The sequence below is a fragment of the Chiloscyllium punctatum genome, chromosome 1 (assembly GCF_047496795.1).
Source record: "Chiloscyllium punctatum isolate Juve2018m chromosome 1, sChiPun1.3, whole genome shotgun sequence".
Lineage (NCBI taxonomy): Eukaryota > Metazoa > Chordata > Chondrichthyes > Orectolobiformes > Hemiscylliidae > Chiloscyllium > Chiloscyllium punctatum.
Window position 1 is genome coordinate 110961885 of NC_092739.1, and position 26569 is coordinate 110988453.

The 26569-nt window shown below is 41.7% G+C and overlaps 1 protein-coding gene across 1 annotated transcript in view; it reads left to right on the forward strand.

Moving 5' to 3' along the window:
• npr2 (natriuretic peptide receptor 2) overlaps positions 1-25180 on the forward strand; it is a 183308-nt gene extending 158128 nt beyond the window's left edge. Inside the window, exons 20-22 of the mRNA XM_072572008.1 lie at positions 1637-1735; positions 10188-10279; positions 24759-25180. Coding sequence (XP_072428109.1) covers positions 1637-1735; positions 10188-10279; positions 24759-24821 — 254 coding nt within the window. The 3' untranslated portion in view covers positions 24822-25180. The remainder of the gene's footprint in view (positions 1-1636; positions 1736-10187; positions 10280-24758) is intronic.
• The last annotated feature ends 1389 nt before the right edge of the window (positions 25181-26569 follow it).

Here is a 26569-nt window from a genome sequence, read left to right on the forward strand (position 1 = left end):
CTTGATGGATTTCATTGGTGTTGATTTGGAGCAGAGGTTCATCTGAAACATTCCAAGGTGTAGGTTCAGATTCTACAGAAGTTGCACTCATACTGTGTGGCCATAAGTAATATTCTTCTAGAGGGACACTGCTCTATAATGACCAGAAGAATCTCCAGAGTCAGTTTGTGTTCTGAGTTGCTTTAAACAGTATCAGTAGGGGGAAACATTAGAGCAATGTTATATGTCTAGGGTAAAGAAAGAGCCCATGCCACTATCCTGAAGATTTACAGGTTAAATCAAAATGGGCATTTCATTGAGATACTATAGGACCAGAAACACCACAGAACTCCTTTCCTCATGAATCAGTGTCTTCAGGAAAGAAAGCAAGCAAAATCTTTTATTCTTAGGATCCTGCATTAAATTAAGCCATTTTTAATTTCAGCCAACTGAAGGCATCTAACAAAAAGGCTGTTGACTCATGAAGGCAGTTTCAGAGTTGGGTCCATTTACTTTATAAATGAAAGGCTTAGAGTAGATATCATGGAAACTGCAAAAGGAGTTAGGGATCAGACAAATTACTTGAGAAGGAGATGGGTTGTTGGAATAAAGGGAATATGTAAGCAAAGTGCCAGGTTGAATACTCTATAGAATGGACTAATGGAACATGTGCCGGATAAGCTTTCACTGCAAGTCTTTTAAAAGAGAACTTTAGCTATTAATAGGAAATTGTTAATTAGCTGGCATAATCAGGGGTCATGCGCTCCTAGCATGGAGCGTTTTTGATTTTTATCTTTCCCATGATATACTTGGTGGGTGATGAATGTGGTTAAAATGTGCCTGAGTGAGGTGCATTTTATGGGCTTGATCATCTTTTCTTGGACTTATTTTCAGGTAATCACATGAAATCATATTAATGAGGCATTCAATTTAATAATCTGCAACACAACATTAGCACTTACATGAGTGAGCACAGCATTTTTTCCATTGCCAGCTGCTGTCCTTTCAAAGTCTTTTTTCCTGCTGGTTAGCTACATATACCTGCCAACGGTACATTCAGTCCTTTGCTGGTTCTGCTTTATATCTTTGGTAAACTTCCTATACCCTATTACAATCACTCGAGGTACTTCTGTGCATAAAATCATGCTTCATTTGTATTTTGGAGCATCCTCAACAACACTGGAAGAGCTCTAAAAGCCAGCAAGGGCCAATTATGTTAAAACTGCATGAGCAATGTGAATGGTTCAACAGTGTATTCAGAATAAAATGGTGTACCCAGTGCAGGAGCAGACAGCAAAACATCTCCTGAATTGACTGTTAACACCTCCAGAGAAACACATGCATTTTTATTTATTGTACTGCATCCAAAGGCAATTCTCCATTTAAAGACAGTATTACAGCATAAATGTGGTGTGAAATTTCACCTGGGGGATGAAGTATGTTTGCACTGCAATGTGAAATCAGGCAAACTGAATCAGAATACATGCGTAATGGATTTAATTGTGAGGAAAGAAAATATTTTTTTTAAATGAGTCCTTGTTTGTCGCTGTTCCAAAAGGATCCAGAGCAAAAGAAAAGTTGAATATTTTGGAAAACACGTTTTAAATGATTCATAAATAATGAAGAAATGTTTTTCTCTGTTTTCATCTATTATCAGGGCCGGTGTGTGCAGGGGTTGTCGGATTAAAAATGCCACGGTATTGTCTATTTGGAGACACGGTTAATACAGCATCCCGAATGGAATCTACAGGAGAGGGTAAATGTCTGTTTTAAATCACATTTTAAACGATGTTCTCCATTGATAACTATGTACAAACATTGAAAACTCAAAATCCTTTTATAAACAAACTCAGAAATTGCCAAAAAAAAACTCAACAGGTCTGGCAGCATCTGTGGAGAGGAAGCAAGTTAATGTTTCAGATCCAGTGACATCTGCGGTTCTTTGATGTTTTTATTTTCAAAATCTTTTACAATCACCAAATGGAAGTAAAAGTACACAATAATGAAGTATTAATTGCAGCACCTAAATGTTATAATAAGGAGAGTTCCATTTCATCCAAGTTATTTTTGCACAGTTCTATTACAACTGTGACATCCTTCCGCTAGAAAGAAGCTTGATCCCAACAAAGATTAAATTCCACTGATCTTTAACTGCATTGATTTTCTCATACAGGAAGAGCATATGAAGGTGAATTAATTGAGATTTGCAAAATATTTAGGAAGACAGAAAGAGTCAACAGAGGGAAACGACTTCTATCGATTGGAGAATTTAGAAGTAGAAAAAAAAAGCCTAAAAACTAGAGACAGACCTTTCAGAAGTAAAGAAGCACCCATACACGCAAAATGTTGGTACAAGCTTGAAGTTCTCTTCCACAAATAGCAAATGAAGCTGGATCAGTTGTTAAGTTATAAATCTAAGGCTAACAGATTTATGTTAATCAAAACAGACATATCTAAACCCCTAGCCAAGGTGTTCCAGTACAACTATAACATTGACATCTACCATACAAGGTGTAAAATTGCCCAGTTACTTCCTGTGCAATCTAACCCAGTGTAGTCCAAAGTGCTGTTTTAACCTAGCTGCGAAGCCTCTCCCGAGGATATGTATCTTGAAGAAGCTCTCCTTCTCTCTCTACAAGGATCTCAGTGAGTCTCTTGCTCACTGCAACCCCCCAACCACACCCCTCTCCCATTTATCTCACCACCCCTTTGGTTCACAACCTCATTCCTGATGAAGAGCTTTTACCCGAAACATTGATTCTCCTGCTCCTTGGATGCTGCCTGACCTGCTGTGCTTTTCCAGCACCACACTCTCGATTCTAATCTCCAGCATCTGCAGTCCTCACTCTCTCTTTGATGAAACAAGTAGTTGACTAAGCTATCAAAAGACACTTACAAAGGAATAGCACAGAATTGTTCTGGGGCAGAGGAAGGTCATTCGGCCTACCATGCTACGCTAGCTACTGAAATGGCATTATGATATAGTGACATCCTCTCATTCTTTCCCCATAACCCTGCACATTATGGGTGGCACAGTGGCACAGTGGCTAGCACTGCTGCCTCACAGCGCCAGAGACCCGGGTTCAATTCCCGACTCAGGCGACTGACTGTGTGGAGTTTGCACATTCTCCCTGTGTCTGCGTGGATTTCCTCCGGGTGCTCCGGTTTCCTCCCACAGTCCAAAGATGTGCACGTCAGGTGAATTGGCCATGCTAAATTCCCCGTAGTGTTAGGTAAAGGGGTAAATGTAGGGGAATGGGTGGGTTACGCTTCGGCGGATCGGTGTGGACTTGTTGGGCCGAAGGGCCTGTTTCCACACCGTAAGTAATCTAATCTAATTATTTCTATTGAATTAATCCTCAATGATCTCTTGAAGGCCTGTATTGAACCTGTCTGCATTACATCCAGTCAGTCCATTCCTGATCCTAAACACTCACTGTGTGAAAAAATGTTTTCTTACATCATATTTGCTTCTTTGGCAAGTCACTTTAAATCTGTGCCCTCTCATTATTGATGCTGTCATGATCAGGAACAGTTTCTCCTTGCCTAATCTGTCCAAGTTTATCATGATGTTGTAAACTTCAATCAAATCTTGTCTTAGCCTTGTCTCCAAGGAAAATGGTCCCAAATTTTCAGTCTAGCTTCATAACTGATATATCTCATGCCTGGAAATCATTCTCGTAAATCTCTTCTGCTCTCCCAACATTGCATTCACATCCTATCAAAAGTGTGATGCTAGAACAGTACACAGTACTCCAGCTGAGGTCTAACTGCTGATAATACAGGTTCAATATAATTTCCCTGCTCTTGTATGCTGTGGCATTATTCATTTAACCGTAAGATACTGTATGATTTATTAACCGTGTTGTCTTCCTGTCCTTTAAAGGCATCCACACATATATATCCAGGCCTCCCTGCTCAAGCGTACATTTTAGAGTAGTACTTTTTTTAACTGTCTTTCCATGTTCTTTATACCAAAATGTATCATCTCACACTGCTCCACTTTAATGTATTACCTCATATTCCTCTGCATTTGCCTGCTCACTGTTGCTCAGTTTGGGTTCCTGTGGGGTCACTCAACCCTCATTCCAGCTGAAGTCCAAACATGAAAAAAGAGCTATATTCCAGAGATGAGAGTAACTGAAATCAAGGCAGTATTTGACTGAGAATGTCATTAAGGATCCCAAGCAAAACTGGGATGGAGAGGAATCAGAAGAATGATTCTCCAGTAGATTGAGTTGTACCTAGCAGATATGATGATTGCTGTTGTTGTTGAATGTCAGTCATCTCAGTATAAGGTGTCTCTGCAGGAGTTCCTCAGAGTAATGGGTTGAGTGACCCCACAGTTCCTGGGTCCAGTCATCTTCAACAGCTTCACCAAAGACCTTCCCTGCAGCATGAGGCCAGACATGGGGCTGTTTGCTGATGATTACATAATCTTCAGCACCATTAACAACTCCTGACTATATTGAAGCAGCCCAAATCAATAGACAGCCACTCCAACACAACACCACATAACTTTTATACTTACAGAACTTGGCCAGTTCCTGAGTGGTCTCAATTACATGGCCAATTTAATATTCTTCAGCCCAATTCATTTCTCATATCCCATGTTTTTCCAACATTTGTGGACTGTTCATTGTTATATGTTTGTTTGCATTGCAGAATATTCAGTCACTTTTCTCTTATCCTCTGTGGCATCTTCCTTAAACTCCTCTACATCATGAAAGTGCTTCCATCCCTAAAATCCTCCTTACTATGCACATACAGGTGTTTCTGAACTTTATAACTGAAAGGCCTGGCTCTATTTTTTAATCAATATTTTCAATTCCTCTTCACGTCATGAAAGCTTCAATCACCCATTATATTTTGCTTCCTGCAGAAGCAAATCAAAGAACAAAGAACAAAGAAAATTTACAGCCCAGGAGCAGGCCCTTCGGCCCTCCAAGCTTGACCCAACCCAAATGTACTGTCTAAACCTGTCAGTCAATTCCTAAGCATCTGTATCCCTCTGCTACCCATGCATCTGTCCAGATGCATCTTAAATGAAACTACTGTGCCTGTCTTTACCACCTCTGCTGGCAACATGTTCCAAATGCTTACCACCCTCTGTGTGAAGTACTTGCCATGTGTATTCCTCTTAAACTTTCCTCCTTCACTCTGGGAAAAAGCTTGTCTCTATCCACCCAGTCTATACCCTTCATGATTTTATAAACCTCAATCAAGTCGCCCCTCAATCTCCTTTTCCTAATGAAAATAAACCTGACCTATTCAACCTTTCTTCATAGCTAGCACCTTCCATACCAGGCAACATCCTCGTAAACCTTCTCTGCACCCTTTCCAGAGCATCCACATCCTATTGGTAATGTGGCGACCAGAACGGTACACAGTATTCTAAATGCGGCTGAACCAATATCTCGTACAATTTTAACATGACTTGCAAGCTCTTACACTCAATACCCCGTCCAATGAAGGCAAGCATACTATATGCCTTCTTGACCACTCTATCCACCTGTGCAGCAACCTTCAGGGTACAATGGATCTGCACTCCCAGATCTCTCTGCCTATCAACTTTTCCCAAGGCTCTTCCGTTCATTGTATAATTCGCTCTAAAATTAGTCTTGCCTAAATGCGTCACCTCACATTTGTCTGGATTGAAAACCATCTGCCGCTTTTCCGCCCAACTCTCCAGTCTATCTATATCCTCCTGTATTCTCTGACAGTCCCTTATGCTCTCTGCGACTCCACCAATCTTCATGTCATCTGCAAACTTGTTGATCATACCAACAATGCCCTCTTCTAGATCATTTATGTATATTACAAACAACAGTGGCCCCAACACTGACCCCAGTGGAACACCTTTCTCCATTTCAAAAAACTCCCTTCAACTAATACTCTCTGTCTCCTGTTGCTCAACCAGTTCTTTATCCACCTAGCTAGAACACACCATGTGACTTCACTTTCTCCATTAGTCTACCATGGAAAACCTGATCAAACGCCTTACTAAAGTCCATGTATATGACATCAATAGCCCTTCCTTCATCTATCAACTTGGTCACTTCCTCAAAGAACTCTATTAAGATCTCCCCCGCACAAAACCATGTTGCCTATCACTGATAAGCCCATTCTTTTCTAAATATAAATAGATCCTATCCCTCAGTATCTTCTCCAGAAACTTTCCCACCACTGACGTCAGGCTCACTGGTCTGTAGTTACCCGGAATATCCCTACTTCCCTTCTTGTACAGGGGGAACAACATGGGCAACCCTCCAGTCCTCCGGGACTTCACCTGTGTTTAAGGATGCCACAAAGATATCCATCAGGGCCCCAGCTATTTCTTCTCTCACCTCCCTCAGCAACCTGGGATAGATCCCATCCGCTCCTGGGGATTTGTTCACCTTGATAACCTCTAGCCTACCCAACACATCTTCCCAGTTATGTCAATGTGATCCAGACTAATCAAACTTCTATCTCTAATCTCAACATTCATCATGCCCCTCTCCTCAGTGAACACTGATGCAAAGTAATCATTCAGAATCTCACCCATTCACTCAGGCTCAACACACAGCCTTCCTTCGTTATCCTTTAGTGGACCTATCCTTTCTCTAGTTACCCGCTTGCTTCTTATATAAGAATAAAATGCTTTGGGATTCTCCTTAATTCTACTTGCTAAAGCTATTTCATGACTCCTTTTAGCCCGCTTGATTCCTCGTTTAAGACTTGTCCTATTCTTCCGATATTCCTCCAGGGCCCGTTCTGTTCTTAGCTGCCTAGACCTTAAGTACGTTTCCCTTTTCCTCTTGGCTAGTTGTACAATTTCTCCTGTCATCCACGGTTCACGAACCTTGCCTTTCCTATCCTTTGCCTTCAATGGGACATTCCTATCCTGCACTATCTTTAACTTATCTTTGAAAGTCTCCCACACCTCAAATGTGGACTTCCCTTCAAATAGCTGTGTCCAATCCACATTTCCGAGCTCCTGCCTAATTTTGATATAATTGGCCTTGGCTCTTCCCTTAGGACCACTCTCTTCTTTATCTACTAGTATTCTAAAACTTCCAGAATTGTGGTCACTGTTCCCAAACAAATCCCCCACCGCAGCTTCTACCACCAGTCCTGGCTTGTTCCCCAGTGCCAGGTCCAATATGGCCCCTTCCCTTGTCGGACTATTGACAGACATACTGCTCTAGAAAACTCTCCTGGATGCTTCTTACATTTTCTACCCCATCCAGACCTCTGACACTAAGTGTAACTCGGGCAATGTTGGGGAAATTAAAATCTCCGATCACCATACCTCTACATCTTTCCATAATCTGTTTACCTATTTGTTCTTCTACCTCACACTCACTGTTGGGAGGCCTGTAATACAGACCCAACAATGTAACTGCATCTTCTTATTTCTCAGCTCCATCCATAATGCCTCACTAGCCAAGATTTCAATAGTGTGCTCCGTTAGCACAGCCATGATATCATCCCTGACCAGCAATGGAACTCCACCTCTCCACCACCCCCCCCCCCCCCCACCCCCCACCCCCCCCCCCAACAACCCCCTTTTACCTCCTTCCCTGTCCTGTCTGAAGCATCTATATCCTGGAACATTTAGTTGCCAATTGTCATGCCCTTTCTTCAACCAAGTCTCTGGGATTGCAATAACGTCATATTCCCAGGCACTAATCCAAGCCCTAAATTCATCTGCCTTACACACTATACTCCTTGCATTAAAGTAGATGCATTTCAGGCCACTAGTTTTTTTTTGCGCTCAACTGCTCTCTGCCTACTCTTCCCTTTATTAATACTATCTTCATAATTCTTACAGTGTCCAGTCTCCACCTCGCTGCCTACTTGTTTTCTCTTCTGGTTCCCAGTCCCCTGCCACATTAGTTTAAAACCTCCCCAACAGCAGTAGCAAAAACTCCCCCAAGGACATTGGTTCCGCCCTGGCTCAGATGGAGACCATCCATTTTGTAATAGTCCCACCTTCCCCAGAACTGGTCCCAATGTCCAACAAATCTGAACCCCTCCCTCCTACACCATCTCTCAAGCCACGTGTTGATCCTGCCTATCCCAAGATCACTACCTTTGAGGTCCTCCTCTTTAACTTCTCTCCAAGCTCCCCTGAATTCTTCTTTCAGGACCTCATCTTGTTTTTTACTTATGTCATTGGTGTCTATATGCACCACGACAACTGGTTGTTCACCCTCCCCTTTTAGAATGCTCTGCAGCCGATCGGTGACATCCCTGACCCAAGCACCTGGGAGGCAATATACCATCCGGGAGTCCCATCTTCGGCCACAGAACCACCTGTCTCCTGCCCTTACAATAGAATCCCCTGTGACATTGGCCCTACGAGTCTTTTTCCCGCCCTTCTGAACAACAGTGCCCTCCACAGTGCCATGATCTTGGCAACTGCTGCCCTCCCCTGGTGAGCCATCTCCCCCAACAGTATCCAAAACGGTACACCTGCTTTGAAGGGAGATGACCACAGGGGACACCTGCACTGTCTTCCTACTCTTTTTCTGTCTTTTGGTCACCCATTCACTGTCTCCCTCAGCAACTCTAACCTACGGTGTGACCAGTTCACTAAACATGCTATCCACGACCTCCTCAGCATCGCGGATGCTCCACAGTGAGTCCATCTGCAGCTCCAGAGCCATCACATGGTCAAACAAGAGCTGCAGCTGGACACATTTCTTGTAAGTGTAAGAGTCAGGAATGTCAGACACATACCTAAGCTCCCACATCAAGCAAAAGGCATTGTAAGCTTAGCTTTATATGAACTAACTAAAACCAAACAATGCACTTAAATATATGAAAAAGAAAGATAAAGAAAAAATAAAAGCCTTACCTTACTGAGTCTATTTCTTCCGATTAGAGGAGTAGGGTGCGGAAGGGAAATACTACACGTGTAGTATCTCAGGTTTAGCCACTGTCCAAATATAAATTAAGCCCTTACCTTCCTGGCAGCCCTCGCTTCACTCCTCCTTCTCTCCTTGCTGCTCTGTCAAAATGATTAACATTCCTGCCTCTTAGTACCAGGGTACTAATTCCATGAGTGGCTGTCTGTGTGGAGTTTGCACCTTCTCCTCTTGTCAGTGTGAGTTTCCTCTGGGTGATCTGGCTTCTTCCAACAGTCCAAAGATGTGCAGGTTAGGTGGATTGGCGATGGGAAATGCAGGGTGGGTCTGCGTTGGATGCTCTTTGGAGGGTTGGTGTCGATTTGATGGGCTGAATGGTCTGCCTCCACCTGTAGAGATTCTCTGACTCATTGCTTGTGAGCTAGGGGATCAGTACTGCCCTCTCCCATCCCATTTGCCCTGAAATTGATGTGTACTTCTTCCTACCATGAGAAGTGACCTCCCCATCAACCTGCAATTACATGTCTCCTGTCCCCTAGCCTCCAGCCACCAACAATTACCTGTAATTTTCCATTCTCTGCCAATTGCAGCCCTGTCTATCAGCTGCCATGTTTTTTTCCTGATTCCAGAATAGCGACACCAATGGTCCTCAGCTGAAGATTTCTGTCTTTACAGCTACACGCCTGCCAGATTATCAATCAGTCCAATTTCCAGCCAGGAAACAGAGTGATTACAGAAAGGACAAATCAGGCCTGGATTTCTGTTCAGCAGGACTTCCAGGTTACTAACAATTCTAGTTTCCACTATCCCCCAACTGTACTACCCCCAACTCGCTCTTGAGCAATAAAAAGGATACCAACCCTGTGAATTTACATTCAATCAACTGGTCCCAAAGAGCTTTGTTACTGGTAAGGGTGCCTTTAATCATAGGTCACATATTTCAATTAATACGCTCATTTAAGCAGTTTGCAAATTTATGGACTTTTGTTTATGATGAGCCAAGAGTGAAAGTTCTAAAGGAAAGCAAACAATCAATTTTCAAATGTGTTAGCACTTGTATCTGTCACATTCCTTGTATTAATCTACAAGCTACAGATATTAGAACAGTCAGTCCCAGAATTTGACTTTGAGCTGTATACTCTTGATATTTAACCTTCAACTTCATGAAACTGCAGGAACTCTCTGAGGCCAAATAACAGTCCAAGCTAAGTTAAAATCTTGAGCTAAACAGTTCATGAAATTAGAACCATATAAAGAATTTGGCAACAAAACTTAATACCCAACAATCAATTTAAAGAAAATTCAGTCCAAATATATGTCCTGCCATTGACATTTTACCTCTTTATTTCTTAGCGTTGAAAATCCATGTGTCCTCAGCAACCAAGGATGTTTTGGATGAGTTTGGCAATTTTGAACTGGAACTTCGTGGAGATGTTGAAATGAAGGTACATTTATATTCCATGTTCAACACGATACCATTGTGAATTACATTCAAGGAAGTCCTATTGCTGCATTTATAAATCATAGAAACATGTAAAAGGAGTCCATTTAGCCATGTTACTTATGCTGGCTCTTTGAAACAGCAGTCATGCCTTGTCCTAAATACTTACTTTTTATCCGTTACTCTATAATTCCCTTAAACGCAAAATTATTTATGTTCACAAACATTTCAGTAGAGCATTTCAGAACCCTCAAAGTAAAAAAAGTTTATTTTTGTATGCCATTTGGATCATCTATCATTGATTCTAAATCTATAATCTTTAGTTATTGACCAACTCAAAGGACAGAGGGTATAGATTTTGCTCTGCTAAAACTTCTCATCATTCTGAACATCTTTTAGGTCACATAATCTTCTATGTCCAAAGGTGAAGACTCTTAATTTTGCCAACCTCTGATGTCTCTTTTCCCTGGTAAATCCTGGAGATGCTCCTTTGCACTGTTTTTAAGGCTGTCACGTCTTTTCTGATGTGTAGAACAATCTGGAATGCTCTAGCTGGAGGCAGTGATTAATAAACTTCTAACTCTTTTACTTTTACCATTTACAATATTAAACTCTATAAAACACTAAATCATTCCACCTTGCTCTGTTAATTTTGGAATTTGTTTCATATTTGCAGATTTAAGTTGTTAGGTTTGCATGGGAAGAACAGAATCCTGATAAAACTGCTGTAAAATGGGGCTATTGGTCCACTCCTTATTGCCTTTTAGCTGAGTGACTTAGTACATAGAACAGTACAGCACAGTACAGGCCCTTCAGGCCATGATGTTGTGCCGAACATTTATCTTAATCGAAGATCAACCTAACCAACACACCCCTCAATTTACTGCTGCCCATGTGCTGGTCCAGCAGCCGCTTAAATATCCCTAATGTCTCTGACTCTACTACCACCGCTGACAGTGAATTCCACGCACCCACCACTCTCTGCATAAAGAACCTACCTCTGTCATCTCCCCATACCTTCCTCTGATCACCTTAAAGTTATGACCCCTCATGACAACCATTGCTGCCCTGAGAAAGAGTCTCTGGCTATCTACTCTATCTTTGCCTCCCATGGTTAGGTTAATTCAAAGAGCAGTTAAAAGTCAGCTGGAGTCATATATAGGCCAGACCAGATAAGGACGTCAGATTTCCTTCCATGAAGGTAATTGGTGAACCAGATCGATTCTCACAACAATTGATGATAGTTTTATGGTTTCTGTTACTAAGATACTAGATTTACCAATTGAATTTAAATTTCACCAATACTCATTTTGGGACTTGAACCCATCTACTCAGAACTTGAACCTAGGTCTGCGGGGTTACGAAACTAGTGATATAACCACTACGTCACTATCTCCCCACTTTTCATACATTAATTCCACCTCAACTTCACAGTGTACATTTCCCTCTTCCCAACTGACTGGAGAGTTAGCTATCAATAACTGGTGAGCATCAGCGGCTTACTCTTGTATTGAGGCTTGGCCATGGAGGTGGCTCAGTCATCTCACTGGAACCAGGGCCACTATCTCCATTGGTAGCCCCAAGGCAGAGATAAAAGTGGAAGGATGCCAGAATGACCAGGTCAAAAGTGTCCCTTCTGTAAGCTGGGACATAAACCCAGTTCTGGAGAAAAGTATGAGTCTCCTAATTTATACACACCTTACCACACTCACCACCCATTACCCCCTTAACTCCATCCCATCTCACGATTACCAATCCCAACTTTTGATCCATGCCCACTCATCCAGTGTCCACTATATATGAAATTCATAAGCTCTAAAACAGCACAGAGAAGTCTTTGAGAAACTGTTAAGTCTGTCAAAATAAGCACAGTACTTCATTACACAAAAAGAAAACTGTATTAACTTATGTCACGTCTAGATTTGGTTTCTTCCAAACAGACCTCCAAGGTCTGTGCATGGCATTGACTTAAGAAAATCAATGCTGTGAATGATATCAGCCCACAGATGGTTATGCACAGACCCTTGGTGGAGCTGAATAACTGCACAGCTTAGTGGGAATATTGCCTTTAACTGCTGTTAAATCTGTCAATTGTAAACAAGCTGATAGTCCCCTTGGCAACATTCATGAATCAATTAGTGTGTTTTCAAACTCAAAGAATTCATAATGAAATTACAGTGATGAATAATGCCAATAAAATCTCCAGTAGTGAATACATTAAAACCTTTGAAGTCAATCAGAAATTCAACCTTATGTCTATAGATGTGTAATATTCAAACATCTGAGCAATTTAATGCAAACAAAGCAATTGACACAGAAAATCGAATTTCATTATTATGCAATGCAGAATTGTATTTTATCAAGAGGATAATGTACTCTAATGCATCAAAAGACTTCTTTAGTTCCTCACTGCTGTTAAAATTAATGATCACTCAGCTTTTCAAGGTAAATTCATATTAAAGAAATTATAAACAAATATAACTTAAACAATTTCATCATGACATATCAAACTGGCAGCATCATTTGAACTTAATTGTGAATTGCTTCCCACCTCCATAGAATCGAGCTTCTATGCATTGCATGAAAATTGCAGGTCATCTTCTTGGGTCAAGGGGTGGCACAGTGGCTCAGTGGTTAGCACTGCTGCCTCACACTGCCAGGGACCCGGGTTTGATTTCAACTTCGGTGACTGTGTGGAGTTTGCACATTCACCCCGTGTCTACATGGGTTTCCTCCGGGTGCTCCGGTTTCCTCTCACAATCCAAAGATATGCAGGTTAAGTGAATTGGCCATACTAAGTAGCCCATAATGTTCAGGGATGTGTAGGTTAGGCACATCAGCCAGGGGTAAATGCAGGGTAGGAGAATAAGTCTGGGTGGGTTATTCTTCAGAGGTTCAGTGTGGACTTGTTGAATTGAAGGGCTTGTTTCTACACTATAGGGATTCTATGATCTGATATGCCCATTTCCCAATGGTGATTACAGCATTGAAACAGTTGGACATAAGCACATGAGCTGCCAGAGATGCAGATGGGGTCAGGATTATTGGAATACGTCTATCTGTCTTTTTTTAATATTAAAAAAAAAGCATAAGCCCATCGGGTACCACATTCTCACAACATGCATATCTTGTACCAAAGCTATTATGATGTATTACTGCTCATTATTTGTCAGATACAGCTAAGTAATTCATGTAATGTGGTGTCTAGTGAGCAGTGTTGCAAAATTTATCTAATGGATATTCATGCAGATCTCCGACAAGTGACCTCCTCTTTTATGGAAATGCAAATTGAGAGTTCCAAGTGCATTACTCAACAAGTTTTCCATTAGTAAATCACCAAATCCAGGGAGGGCGAATGATATTCAAATGTCACATAGCTGGAACACTATCAAACACCATAATTCAACAAAAAGAAATTTAAACATAATTGCATAAAAACTAATGAAAGACTTGTCAGTCATTTTCCAATGAGTTTATATTTAAAAAAAATGGTTCTGTCCAGTGTTTTGACATGGAAGATGCATTTATGGCCCAGACAATTCAAAACATGTTTGAGATGCCAGAATACTATACATTGTAATCATGCAGTTAAAGCTTTTGATTCTATTCATAAATAGACTTAATTGAATTTACAGATGAGCTTAAATTTATATCACATTGACATATTTGGCTCAAAATGCTTAGATTTTTTTAACATAAGACAATCATAGACAGTGCATAACCAAGTGTAAACCAGTACTGCATGTTAACTATGTTGCTGGAAAAGCGCAGCAGCTCAGGCAGCATCAAAGGAGCAGGAGAATCGACGTTTTGGGCATGAGCCCTTCTTCAGGAATGAGGAAAACCCAGAGCAAAAAAATGAAGGGAATGCTAATGATGATAAAGAAAAGACTGAGATGAAAAGTAGCTGCAAATGCTAAGTTTAAATAGAACTCCTCCCAGTACGTTAGACTTTCTAGGGGAGGGGTTGGGGTGGTACTAACCACCCTCCACCAGGTTTAAAAGGGTGAAGAGAACCCATCCACATTCCCTTGGATTATCCCACGACATTAGAAAGCAGCTTTAAGGGTTGATATCAGTATCTGTGTCAGGAGGTGGTTCTGCCATACAGAACTGACAATTGATAAGATTGGTCAACAGCTCTTTACAGCCCACATTAGCCCCAGGAATCATTGCTGGGATGTTGAAGAGTTTCCAGTGCTGAAAAGCCCAGTTTGAGAGCTAAAATTCAAGGTTTGGGGATTGCGGAGAAGGAGATGAGTGGGATCGAGAAACGGTGAATGGAAATTGTCCAGTTTCAAAAGTGAAGCACAGAGCTGATGGGCAGCAGGGTCTGACAGAGTTCCTCCCCTTCTTGTCTAATTCATGCCATGCAGCTGAACCACGTACCCAGGTAAAATACTCGGGCGAGGGGAGGGCAAGATGACACCATCAAGTCAACATAATTGCCAACTTAAAGGGTTTAATATGCCATCTGACACCTCTTGTTCTTTGCCCGTAACCCATGAAACTTTAGCTAGATCAGGGCAAGGGATGGTCAAGAAGAAGGCAATCTGTTGTATTTTGCCTGCCTGCCACGTTCAAACCGACTGGCTGGGGAACATAAAATCCAGTCCCATTACAACAGCCAGATTACCACCCTATTTGAAATCATCAAACATTCTGATAACTTGTTGAGCTGTGTAGTTCATTTAATTATGCCAGAATCAGCCAAATTATCAGGTAGGGTGGTTACTATCACCTCAACCCCCCCACCCCCCAACCTCTCAGAAAGTCTAACATACTGGGAGGAGTTCTATTTAAACTTCCCATTTGCAGCTACTTTTCATCTCAGTCCTTTCTTTGTCATCATTAGCATTCCCTTCATTTTTTTCCTCTGCTCTGAGCAGCTTTACCTTCCAGTTTTGTTTTGAAGAATATTAACTAATTTCATCAGGAATGTGCTATGCATATTTATTAATGTACATCCATTTTCCTATCTACATTTTAGGTTGTATTTTTTTTAAATTCAGCACTCACAATCTAATTAAATTGCTTTCACTTGCGCTATCCATATTCCTCACACTTTAAATGCTGGGATCATGTCTCTTCTCAATCATCTTTCTTACAACGAAGCGAAATCCCTTTCTAATAGGACAGAGTTTGTTTTTGCCCTGCATTGCAGATAAATTGGTTCACTCCCACATATTTGGCTATTTAAGAACTGACAGACTTGATGCAGAGAAGGAAAGCAAATCGGATGTGAATCATGATTTCATTCAGTGCTTGTTGATAACCTCTGGAGGAATAGCTATGGAGTAGTTTTAACAATGACTGTTGAGACTGCCGTGGGCTAAATAATCACTTCTAGCAGCACAAACGAAAATGATAGGGACTGGAAATCTGAAGAGAGAAAGGAAGAAAGGCAATAAAAAAGTTCCTTCCTTCAATTTGTAATAACAACAATTTATCATAATATTAATGTCAATACCATTTTCAATGACTCCACAAAGACCAAAATTAGAGAAACACTCCGACTACTTCATGTGTCATCCCTGACAGATAGGTTTATGTTGGTTGAATGAGCAGAGTGTTCTGTTGGTTCTGAAGGAAACTGAACCACATGCATTGCACATTCAGGTCATTGGCCAATCTCACCAATAAAGAAAAGACACATCAATTGACATTTTTAAAGAAATAATTAACCCCAGATGTGAAGCAAAGTGTTTTGCAGTTCCATTCAGAAGTGCTATGTGTGCATATTAATGATCTGAGCTGTTATCATCCTAATGGATTCCTTCAGCTCACTGCTGTAATAATGTGTTGGCTTAGTTCCCAGTTTCCATTTTGCCATTACAAATAAACAGCTGACTCAAAACTGATGCCGTCAGTCGAAGTTCATCCCATTTATATTTTCTCAAAAACATTATATTAATGTGAAAGGGTCCAGGTTCACACATTGCTGTATCCATTACATTCAGATGCTTTCAAACTAGTCATCAAAGCCAAAATGCCAGCTATGATTAGTAACTCAACGTAAGGATTGCTGTGAAAAAGCAGGACCCAAAAATCTGACCAGTGATCTTGTGAACAATTTAAATTGCCAGGTACAGCCACAGTTCATTAATTTGAAGGAACAAAATGTGCTTCTATTTTGATTACCCACAATAACAATTCCCATGAATTCATCAGTATGAGTATTTAACAGTGCCTGATGTACCCTTCACATTACATTTCAGATGTTTTATGGAGAATCACAAATAATATTAGTTCAATTGAAGTCTTGCTTTTCTCAAAAACATAGATTGAGCTAAATGTTACCAACCAATGCACTGCTATTAAGTTATATTAGTCCTATAACATTTTACTCATTAATTTATCAGGCACACACAGAGCAAACACGTTTATGCTTGTTGTTATTTCACTCATAATCAAGGAATTTGGATGCACAAACATGGTACTAACAGCCAAGACTTTAGTTGCACCCAGGAGATGGGCTAGGAGACGCAGGGGTTTGGAGAGGTAATGGTAAAGTCCTGGGGAAACATGCCAGATTATGTGACATATTACTGGCAGCAGGACGGAACGGAAGAAGCTGGTAGCCAACTTACTGCATTAAAGGCCCAATTAAGAGCCATTTTCATGCTATATTTTGCAAGTGATTGGAAATCCCCTGCTGCATGGTGAGGGCTGCCAGCTCGATGAAGTTGGTCTCCTAGCAACAGACAGGGCAGACTAAATGGAACAAATAACGGGCCGCAGGGAGGGATGACAGTCCTCGTGGCTAAACAATTTTGTCAGAAGGATTTTCCCGATGACACTGAATCCCTTTTTTTTAACATACCTACTGTAGGCCTCACATCTCTGTTTACATCCCTCAGTGCAAATGCATCTCCTGGTAACATTGCTGAAGCTTCAGAGCTGCCTGCCTTCTGATAAGAGCAACAACATCTTGAGACTGCTCACAATCCTTATTTTGGTGGGCACACAGTCGAATCTCTCAATTAGGAGACCACGTTCCTGATGAAGGGCTTTCGCCCAAAACATAGAACATAGAACATAGAACAATACAGCGCAGTACAGGCCCTTCGGCCCTCGATGTTGCGCCGATCAAAGCCCACCTAACCTACACTAACCCACTATCCTCCATATACCTATCCAATGCCCGCTTAAATACCCATAAAGAGGGAGAGTCCACTACTGCTACTGGCAGGGCATTCCATGATCTTACGACTCGCTGAGTGAAGAACCTACCCCTAACATCAGTCCTATATCTACCCCCCCTTAATTTAAAGCTATGCCCCCTTGTAATAGCTGACTCCATACGCGGAAAAAGGTTCTCACTGTCAACCCTATCTAACCCCCTAATCATCTTGTACACCTCTATCAAATCACCCCTAAACCTTCTTTTCTCCAAAGAAAACAACCCCAAGTGCCTCAGCCTTTCCTCATAGGATCTTCCTACCATACCAGGCAACATCCTGGTAAACTTCCTCTGCACCCGTTCCAGTGCCTCCACATCCTTCCTATAGTATGGCGACCAAAACTGCACACAATATTCCAGAAGCGGCCGCACCAGAGTCTTATACAACTGCAGCATGACCTCAGGACTCCGGAACTCAATTCCTCTACCAATAAAAGCCAGTACGCCATATGCCTTCTTCACTGCACTATTTACCTGGGTGGCAACTTTCAGAGATCTGTGTACATGGACACCAAGATCCCTCTGCTCTTCCACACTACCAAGTAGTCTACCATTAGCCCAGTAATCCATCTTTTTATTACTCTTACCAAAGTGAATCACTTCACACTTAGCTACATTGAACTCCATTTGCCACCTTTCTGCCCAGCTCTGCAGCTTCTCTACATCCCGCTGTAACCTGCCATATCCTTCCTCACTGTCTACAACTCCTCCGACTTTCGTATCATCCGCAAACTTGCTCACCCAACCTTCTAACCCTTCCTCCAGGTCATTTATAAAAATGACAAACAGCAATGGTCCCAAAACAGATCCTTGCGGAACACCACTAGTGACGGCACTCCAAGATGAATCTTTGCCATCAACTACTACCCTCTGTCTTCTTCCAGAGAGCCAATTCCTAATCCAAACCTCCAACTCACCCTCAATGCCATATCTCTGTATTTTCTGCAGTAGCCTACCATGGGGGACCTTATCAAACGCCTTACTAAAATCCATATATACTACATCTACCGCTTTCCCCTCATCTACCTCCTTCGTCACCTTCTCAAAGAATTCAATAAGGTTTGTGAGGCACGACCTGCCCTTCACAAAACCATGCTGACTATCCTTGATCACATCATTCTTATCCAGATGTGCATAAATCCTATCCCTTATAATTCTCTCTAAGACTTTGCCCACAACAGAAGTGAGACTCACTGGCCTATAGTTACTAGGATTATCCCTACTCCCCTTCTTGAACAAGGGAACCACGTTTGCTAGCCTCCAGTCCTCTGGCACTACTCCTGTAGACAAAGAGGACACAAAAATCAAGGCCAATGGCTCTGCAATCTCCTCCCTTGCTTCCCAGAGAATCCTAGGATAAATGCAATCAGGCCCAGGGGACTTATCTATTTTCACCCTTGCCAGAATTTCCAACACCTCTTCTCTACATATCTCAAAGCCATCCATTCTACTTATTCGTGCCTCAGTATTCATATCGACAACAATGTCCTGTTCCTGAGTGAATACTGACGAAAAGTATTCATTCAGCGCCTCCCCAATCTCTTCAGCCTCCACACGCAACTTCCCATTACTATCCTTGATTGGACCTATTCCTTCCCTAGTCATTCTTTTATTCCTAACATACCTATAGAAAGCCTTAGGGTTTTCCCTAATCCTACCAACTAAGGACCTTTCATGTCCCCTCCTTGCTGCTCTTAGCTCTCTCTTCAGGTCCTTCCGGGCTACCTTATAACTCTCAATCGCCCCTATTGAACCTTCACGCCTCATCTTTACAAAGGCCGCCCTCTTCCATTTAACAAGGGATTCCAACTCCTTATTAAACCACGGCTCCTTCACACGACCCTTTCCTCCCTGCCTGATAGGTACGTACTTATCAAGGACACTCAATAGTTGCTCCTTGAACAAGTTCCACATATCAATTACGCTCTTGCCTTGGAATCTACTTTTCCAATCCACACATCCTAAGTCATGCCTCAACGCATCATAATTTCCCTGCCCCCAGCTATAACTCTTGCCCTGTAGTACACACTTATCCCTCCCCATCACGAGACTAAAAATCACCGAATTGTGGTCACTGTCCCCAAAGTGCTCACCTACCTCTAGTTCTAATACCTGGCCTGGTTCGTTACCCAGAACCAAATCCAGTATGGCCTCACCTCTTGTTGGCTTATCTACATATTGTGTCAGGAAACTCTCCTGCACACATTGCACAAACACTGACCCATCTAACGAACTTGAGCTATAGCTTTCCCAATCAATATCAGGAAAGTTAAAGTCTCCCATAACAATCACCCTATTACTGTCACTCTTCTCCTGAATCATCTTCGCAATCCTTTCTTCAACGATTCTAGGACTATTAGGAGGCCTGTAAAAGACTCCTAACAGGGTGACCTCACCTCTCCTATTCCTAACCTCAACCCAAACTACCTCAGATGGCAAATCTTCATCCATCTTCCTTTCCACCGCTGTAATACTATCTTTGACAAGCAAAGCCACACCCCCCCCTCTTTTACCCCCACCTCTGACCCTACTAAAACATTTAAACCCTGGAACCTGCAACAGCCAATCCTGTCCCTGATCTAGCCATGTCTCCGTAATAGCCACAACATCGAAGTCCCAGGTACCAACCCACGCTGCGAGTTCACCTACCTTATTTCGTATACTTCTGGCATTAAAGTATACACACTTCAAGCCACTCTTCTGTTTACAGGCACGATCCTTTAAGATTGATACCATATTCCTACCCTCCCTACACTCCAGGTCCTGCACCCTAAAGTTACAGTCTGGGTTCCCATGCCCCTGCCGAGTTAGTTTAAACCCCCCCCAAGAGCACTAGCAAACCTCCCCCCAAGGATACTGGTGCCCCTCAGGTTCAGGTGCAGACCATCCTGTCTATAGAGGTCCCACCTTCCCCAGAAAGAACCCCAGTTATCCAAATACCGAAATCCCTCCCTCCTGCACCATCCCTGTAGCCACGCATTTAACTCTTCTCTCTCCCTATTCCTCGACTCTCTATCACGTGGCACGGGTAACAAACCAGAGACAACAACTCTGTTCGTTCTAACTCTGAGCTTCCAACCTAGCTCCCTAAAAGCCTGTCTAACATCCTCAGCACTCCTACCTATGTCATTGGTGCCAATATGGACCACGACTTCAGGCTGCTCCCCCTCCCCCTTAAGGACCCGGAAAACACGATCAGAGACATCACGTACTCTTGCACCTGGGAGGCAACATACCAAACGTGAGTCTCTCTCGTTCCCACAAAACCGCCTATCTGTGCCCCGAACTATCGAGTCCCCAATTATTATTGCTCTGCTCTTCTCCACCCTTCCCTTCTGAGTAGCGGGGACAGGCTCCGTGCCAGAGGCCTGAGCCCCGTTACTTACCCCTGGTAAGTCGTCCCCCCCACAAGTATCCAAAACGGTATACTTGTTCTTGAGGGGAACGACCACAGGGGGTCCCTGCACTGGCTGCTTCCTCCCAGTCCCCCTCACTGTCACCCATCTATCTGCCATCTTTGGAGTTACTACTTCCCTATAGCTCCGATCTATGACCCCCTCTGCCTCCCGAATGATCCGAAGTTCATCCAACTCCAGCTCCAGTTCCCTAACACGGTCTTGGAGGAGCTGGAGATGGGTGCACTTCCTGCAAGTGTAATCAGCAGGGATGTCCATGGCATCCCTCACCTCATACATGTTGCAGGAGGAACATTGCACTGCCTTCACTGCCATCCCTCTAAAGCTAACCTTTATTTAAAAAAACTGGGTCTAAAGAATACAACAAGCAAAATTCGGCACTTACCTCCTTACCACAACGGATCTTATTATTAGGTTAGAGGAGGAGGGCGGGAGGGAGGCACTACGTCGACTCTCCTACTCCTCGGATGCTGCCTGACCTGCTGTGCTTTTTCAGCACCACACGTTTTGACTCTGAACTCCAGCATCAGCAGTCCTCACTTTGTCTAAGTAGGCTTTGTAATGCAACGTGTCCCAAAACTGCTCCTGAAACTTCAGCTTACTGTTACCAGCACCCTACATTTGCTAATTGTTATGTAGATTCAACAACTTTTTTGGAGGTGGCTAAAGCAGTATTTCTGATCAAATCTGTGCTGTAAATAATCTAATCTAATCTAATCTAATCTAATCTAATCTAAATAGGTACACATTACATATAGCTTTAAGTACAGCCTAAATTGATGCATTGTCCATCTGCTGCTTGTTAAGGCTCCTTTGTTTGAACAATGGTTTGAGCAATTCCAATCCAGTTCTTTCCACCTGCAACATGTGGCAATCTCACTCAGAAAAGCCACAGTATGGTTGGTGTGAGAAATGGTAAAAATGTTACACCAATGAAGCAAATTATGCTTTTCTGACTCCAGCTGAGACACGTTGTTGCAACAAAATTCAGAATGCTGTACTCTGAACTATACTTGACCCCTGTAATAATTAACCCTTAAAAGAGATACCTGAACTGGGATGACCTCCCTTATTAACACACACTCCCCTGGCTATCGTATGTTTACATGTTTGTACCATAATGCAAACACGATGCTTAATAAGTCCCAAAAACGCGTAGCTTTTTGTTGGTGTTGCAAAAGGTTTCGGTGGAACACAGGAGCAGAAGTTGGCCATTCAGCTCCTTGACCTTCTTCTGCCCTTCATAGAGTTATGACTGATTTTATAGTAACTCCCAAGGAGCCCTAGCAAGACTAGAGGCAATGAAAATCAGGAGAAAGTTTTTCCACAATTTGAAGTCATACCTAGCTCAAAGGAAGGTGGTCACAGTTATAGGAGGTCAGTTATTTCAGTTCCAAGGCATCATGGCGGGTGTTCCTCAGCATAGTGTCCCAGGCCCAACCATCATCATTTGCTTCATCAATGCCCTTCCTTTCATCATAACAGCAGAAGTAAAGATGTTCGCTGACATTTAAACAATGTTCAGCACCATTTATGAAGCAGTCAGTATCTATATATAGCAAGACCTGGGGAATGTCTAGACCTAAAAGGCAAAGAACACTTACACCACACAAGTATCAGGTACTGACCGTTTCTAAGGAGAGAGGATCCAACCATCACCCCTTGACATTCAATGGCAACATTATCACTGAAATCACTACTATCAACATCTGAGGGTTATAATCAAAATCTGAACTGGACTACAAGGCACAAGTCAAGATTCTCCTGGAGCATTGCCTGGATGAGTGCAGTTTCATCAACTCTCAAGAAGCTTCACAGTAGCCAGGAGAAAGCCATATCCTGATTGGCACCACATTCCATATTCAGTCCCTCCACCTACGCTCAGTAGCAGCAGTGTGTATTGTTTACAAAATGCAATGCAAAAATTCACCAAGGCTCCTTGGACAACTCCTTCCAAACCCATAAATGCTAGCATCTTGAAAGACAAGGGCAGCAGATACATGGGAAAAGCAAGTTTTCTTCCAAGCGACTCACCACCCTGACTTGGAAATATATCACCATTCCTTCATTATCATGGACCAAATCTTAGAAATCCCTACACCAAATGGACTGCAGCCATTTAAAGGAAGGAAGCTCACTAGCACCCTCTCTAGAATAAGAAGGAATGGTCAACAATGCTGGCCCAGTCAGCAACAACCTCAACCCCTGAAGGAATTTTCAAAATTGATTGGATTCCGTATACTTTTACTCATTCGCCCATCAAATATCTATGATCTCAAATTCTAAACTATTATTTTAATTAGAATCTTTCTTTTTTGTGAGAAGGATTTTCTGAACATGCTTTCTTAATGGAGTCAATCTGATTGTAACACTGTTTTACTTGATCTTTGATACTACATCTTCTCAGTCAAATACAATCATCTATCTTCCAGTGATTACAAATTTATGTTATATAATATCTGCTCATAAGATAACCTTGTAACCTCAGTAACATTCTGATATATGTGGACAGCATCCCTTCTAAGGTCAGTGTATTCTCCTTGAGAGGCAGTGCTGAGAACTATTGACTTTGGTACTTTAGGCATCAGTTACAAAACCTCTGTACTTTTCAATTTTAGCATTTCTATTAGTCTTTTTTGACTTTCTTTGCACTTTATTACTCCATTAATGATATTTGTACAAATATCCTCTAAATCTCTTTGGTATTCCATAATTCCAAGCTTTTACCCATTTAGATGAACACTTAAGCCTTCAATGTGACAGACATTAAAAGTTAAACATGCAATTAGATATACCAAAGTAGTAAACATTCCCAGCCCATCTCAGAAACAGCCATTACTGCCTAAGCATGGACAAATAAGGGATCAAAGTCAGGAAAACCAGGTCTACATGAAGTTAAGACAATGTTGCTTTAGATATCGTTGCAGAATATCAAAAAGGTAAGTTTTTTTTATAGTTGACTTAGCTAAATGTAAAACTGGAAGGAACGGGAATATAGTTCCCATTCCCATTGCACTCTGCAAATTGTTACTGCCCACTACCAGGCACAACCTTCTCCTAAATCCTTCAACTACATTCCTTCCCCTTGAAATAGTTTGATAAGACATGTGCCAGGACCACCAGAAGGGTTTTGCATTGTGAATGACATCATTGGTTAAATAATAGCTATAGAAAATGCTCAAGGGGATTAATAAGGTGGACATTGAGGAGATGTTCCTCCTTGTGGAGCAGTCTAGAATAAGAGATTATAGATATAGAGTGAGAGGAGGTAGGTTCAGAACTGAGATTTGGAGAAACTATTTCTCTCAGAAGGCTGTGAATCTGTGAAACATAATGCCTCAGAGTGCAGTGCATGCAGAATCAATCAACAGTTTGAAGAAAGAAATAGATAAGTTTCTGATGAAAAGTGGGATAAAAGGCTGGAAAGTGGAGTTGAGACCAGGATAAGATCAGCCATGGTCATGTTAAATGCAGGAGCAGGCTTGAAGGGCTGAATTGTCTACTCCCACTCCTAATTCCTATATTTCTGCATTCCTATGTTTAAATCTAATCTCGTCTTTGACTGTCTTCCATGTGGATACTTTTCAACATTAACTATTGATTAGCAGGTGGGGTAGCAATTTGGCCTGAACTCTCCTCAGCCCTCCTAGTTTTGCAAGATTAAGATCAGTTCCTACACAAAAATACGCTACCCCTTGGTTAAGGGAAGCTAATGCTTTGAATGCAAGAAACTAAACCTGACACTTCCCTTGTCAATGTGATTCAGCACATTGCTCCAACAAAACCTATGGAAGAATACTTGCTTCAAAGTATTTCTTGCAACTGTTAAAGGATTTATGATGATGTAAGCTTCTGAGTAATGTTTATTTTATCTTCTTTGAAAGGGTAAAGGCAAATTGAGGACGTACTGGCTACTCGGTGAGCAAAAAGATGTTCCTGACGTCTAATATGGCATCCAGTGTGAATTGCTTGTATGTTATTATACTGCAGAGCAGTGGTTGTTCAAACTGTAGTTTATTTGTTACCAAAACAAATTTTGGCTATGTTTATTTCTGGAGGACAGATCTTATAGAAATAATCTGTAGAAAATATCTAGATGTATCCCGGGTATATTTTATACCTGAACAAAGCTGCAAAACAAGTCATTTTTATTAAGATTTTTTTCTTCCTAGCTGAATACTTTTCAACAATAAACCCTTTTATTTGTGCATTCTATATTAAGATTTATATAATGTGTTTGAGAAGATATGTAAATATAATATTTTCCCCATCTACAAGCTGTATATACTGTGTATCTAAGATATTGCTAAATATTTTGTTCAAATAAACTGGATAAAACTTGCTTGTTTGGTTTTTTTTTGGCAGATCTAAAACCCATCAACTCACTTGTTATGCCAAGAACATTTCTTGCTGACTTGATAACTATTGGCGACAATGGTATTCTTTCATCAATTGCTGGATTATAGTCTAGTGACACTACCTCTATGTCATTATCTCCCCATTATATACGCCCACTCTACACTCATATGCTGACAGACATAAACAGGGAAAAATAATTGTGAATGTTGTGTACAGGGGGGAAGACTAGGAACGTAGTTCAGTTGTGCTTGCATACTGTATTGCAATGGTCCTTTTGGTTTATCAGGATGTGCTGCTCCTGGAATCTTGCTCCTGGATGTGCTGGATCCTTCTTCTTCCAAAACTTTCACTTGTTTGCAGGAGACACAGGATGACTGGTTCATAATTATAACATCTCTAGCTTACAGGTTAAGAGCCACCATTACAGCAATTGTTGAGTAAACAGAAATCTCAGTCTTCAGGCTTGGGATGCTTTTTCCTGCAGGAAAATGTGGTTGGCTGTGAAGTCCACTTTGCTAGGAAAAACTGAATAGATTTATTTAAGTTTTATTTAAGTTCTAATAGATTGAGAAATGTTGATATTGAAAAGGATCTGGGTATCCTTGTATATTGATCTGTGAAAGCAAGCATGCGGTGAAGCAAGTGTTTCGGATATCAAATGGTATGTTGGACTTTATTGCAAGAGGATTTGAGAAGTTTGTACAGTTGTACAGGATCTTGCTGAGATGACAACTGGAGTATTGCATGCAGTTTTGGTTTCCTTTCTTAAAAGGAAACTTATTTGCCAGTTTTAGAAGATTCAACAGACTGATTCCTCGGATGGCAGGTTTCATGTGTGAGCAACCTGTATTCACTGGAGTTTAGAAGGAAGAGAGGGCATCTCAATGAAACATGTAATGTTTTGATAGAGGTGGACAGGTTGGGCATAAGGGTGATGATTTCTCTGGGCAGGAGGTCCAGAACAAAGGATCAAGAGCTAGTATACAGGGTAGGCAATTTCATACTGAGATGAGGAGAATTCTTCACTCAGAAAGTGGTGAAACTGGAATTCTGTACCGCAAATGATTCTGGAGCTCATGTCACTGAATATAGTTAATAAAGAAATAGGTAGATTTCTACAGTATAAAGATATCAAGGGCTAGAAGAGAGAGCAGGAATATGACAGTGAGATACAGCATCAGCTGTGATCCTGTTAATGGGGGAGCATGCTCAGTGAGCCAAATAGCTTACGCCCATGATTCTATGTTTCTGTCTTGCTGACATAACCTGTACAACCAACTCAAGTTGAAGAATTATTGGCAAAGTGATTTCAGCAGATTATTCAACACTTGTTCCA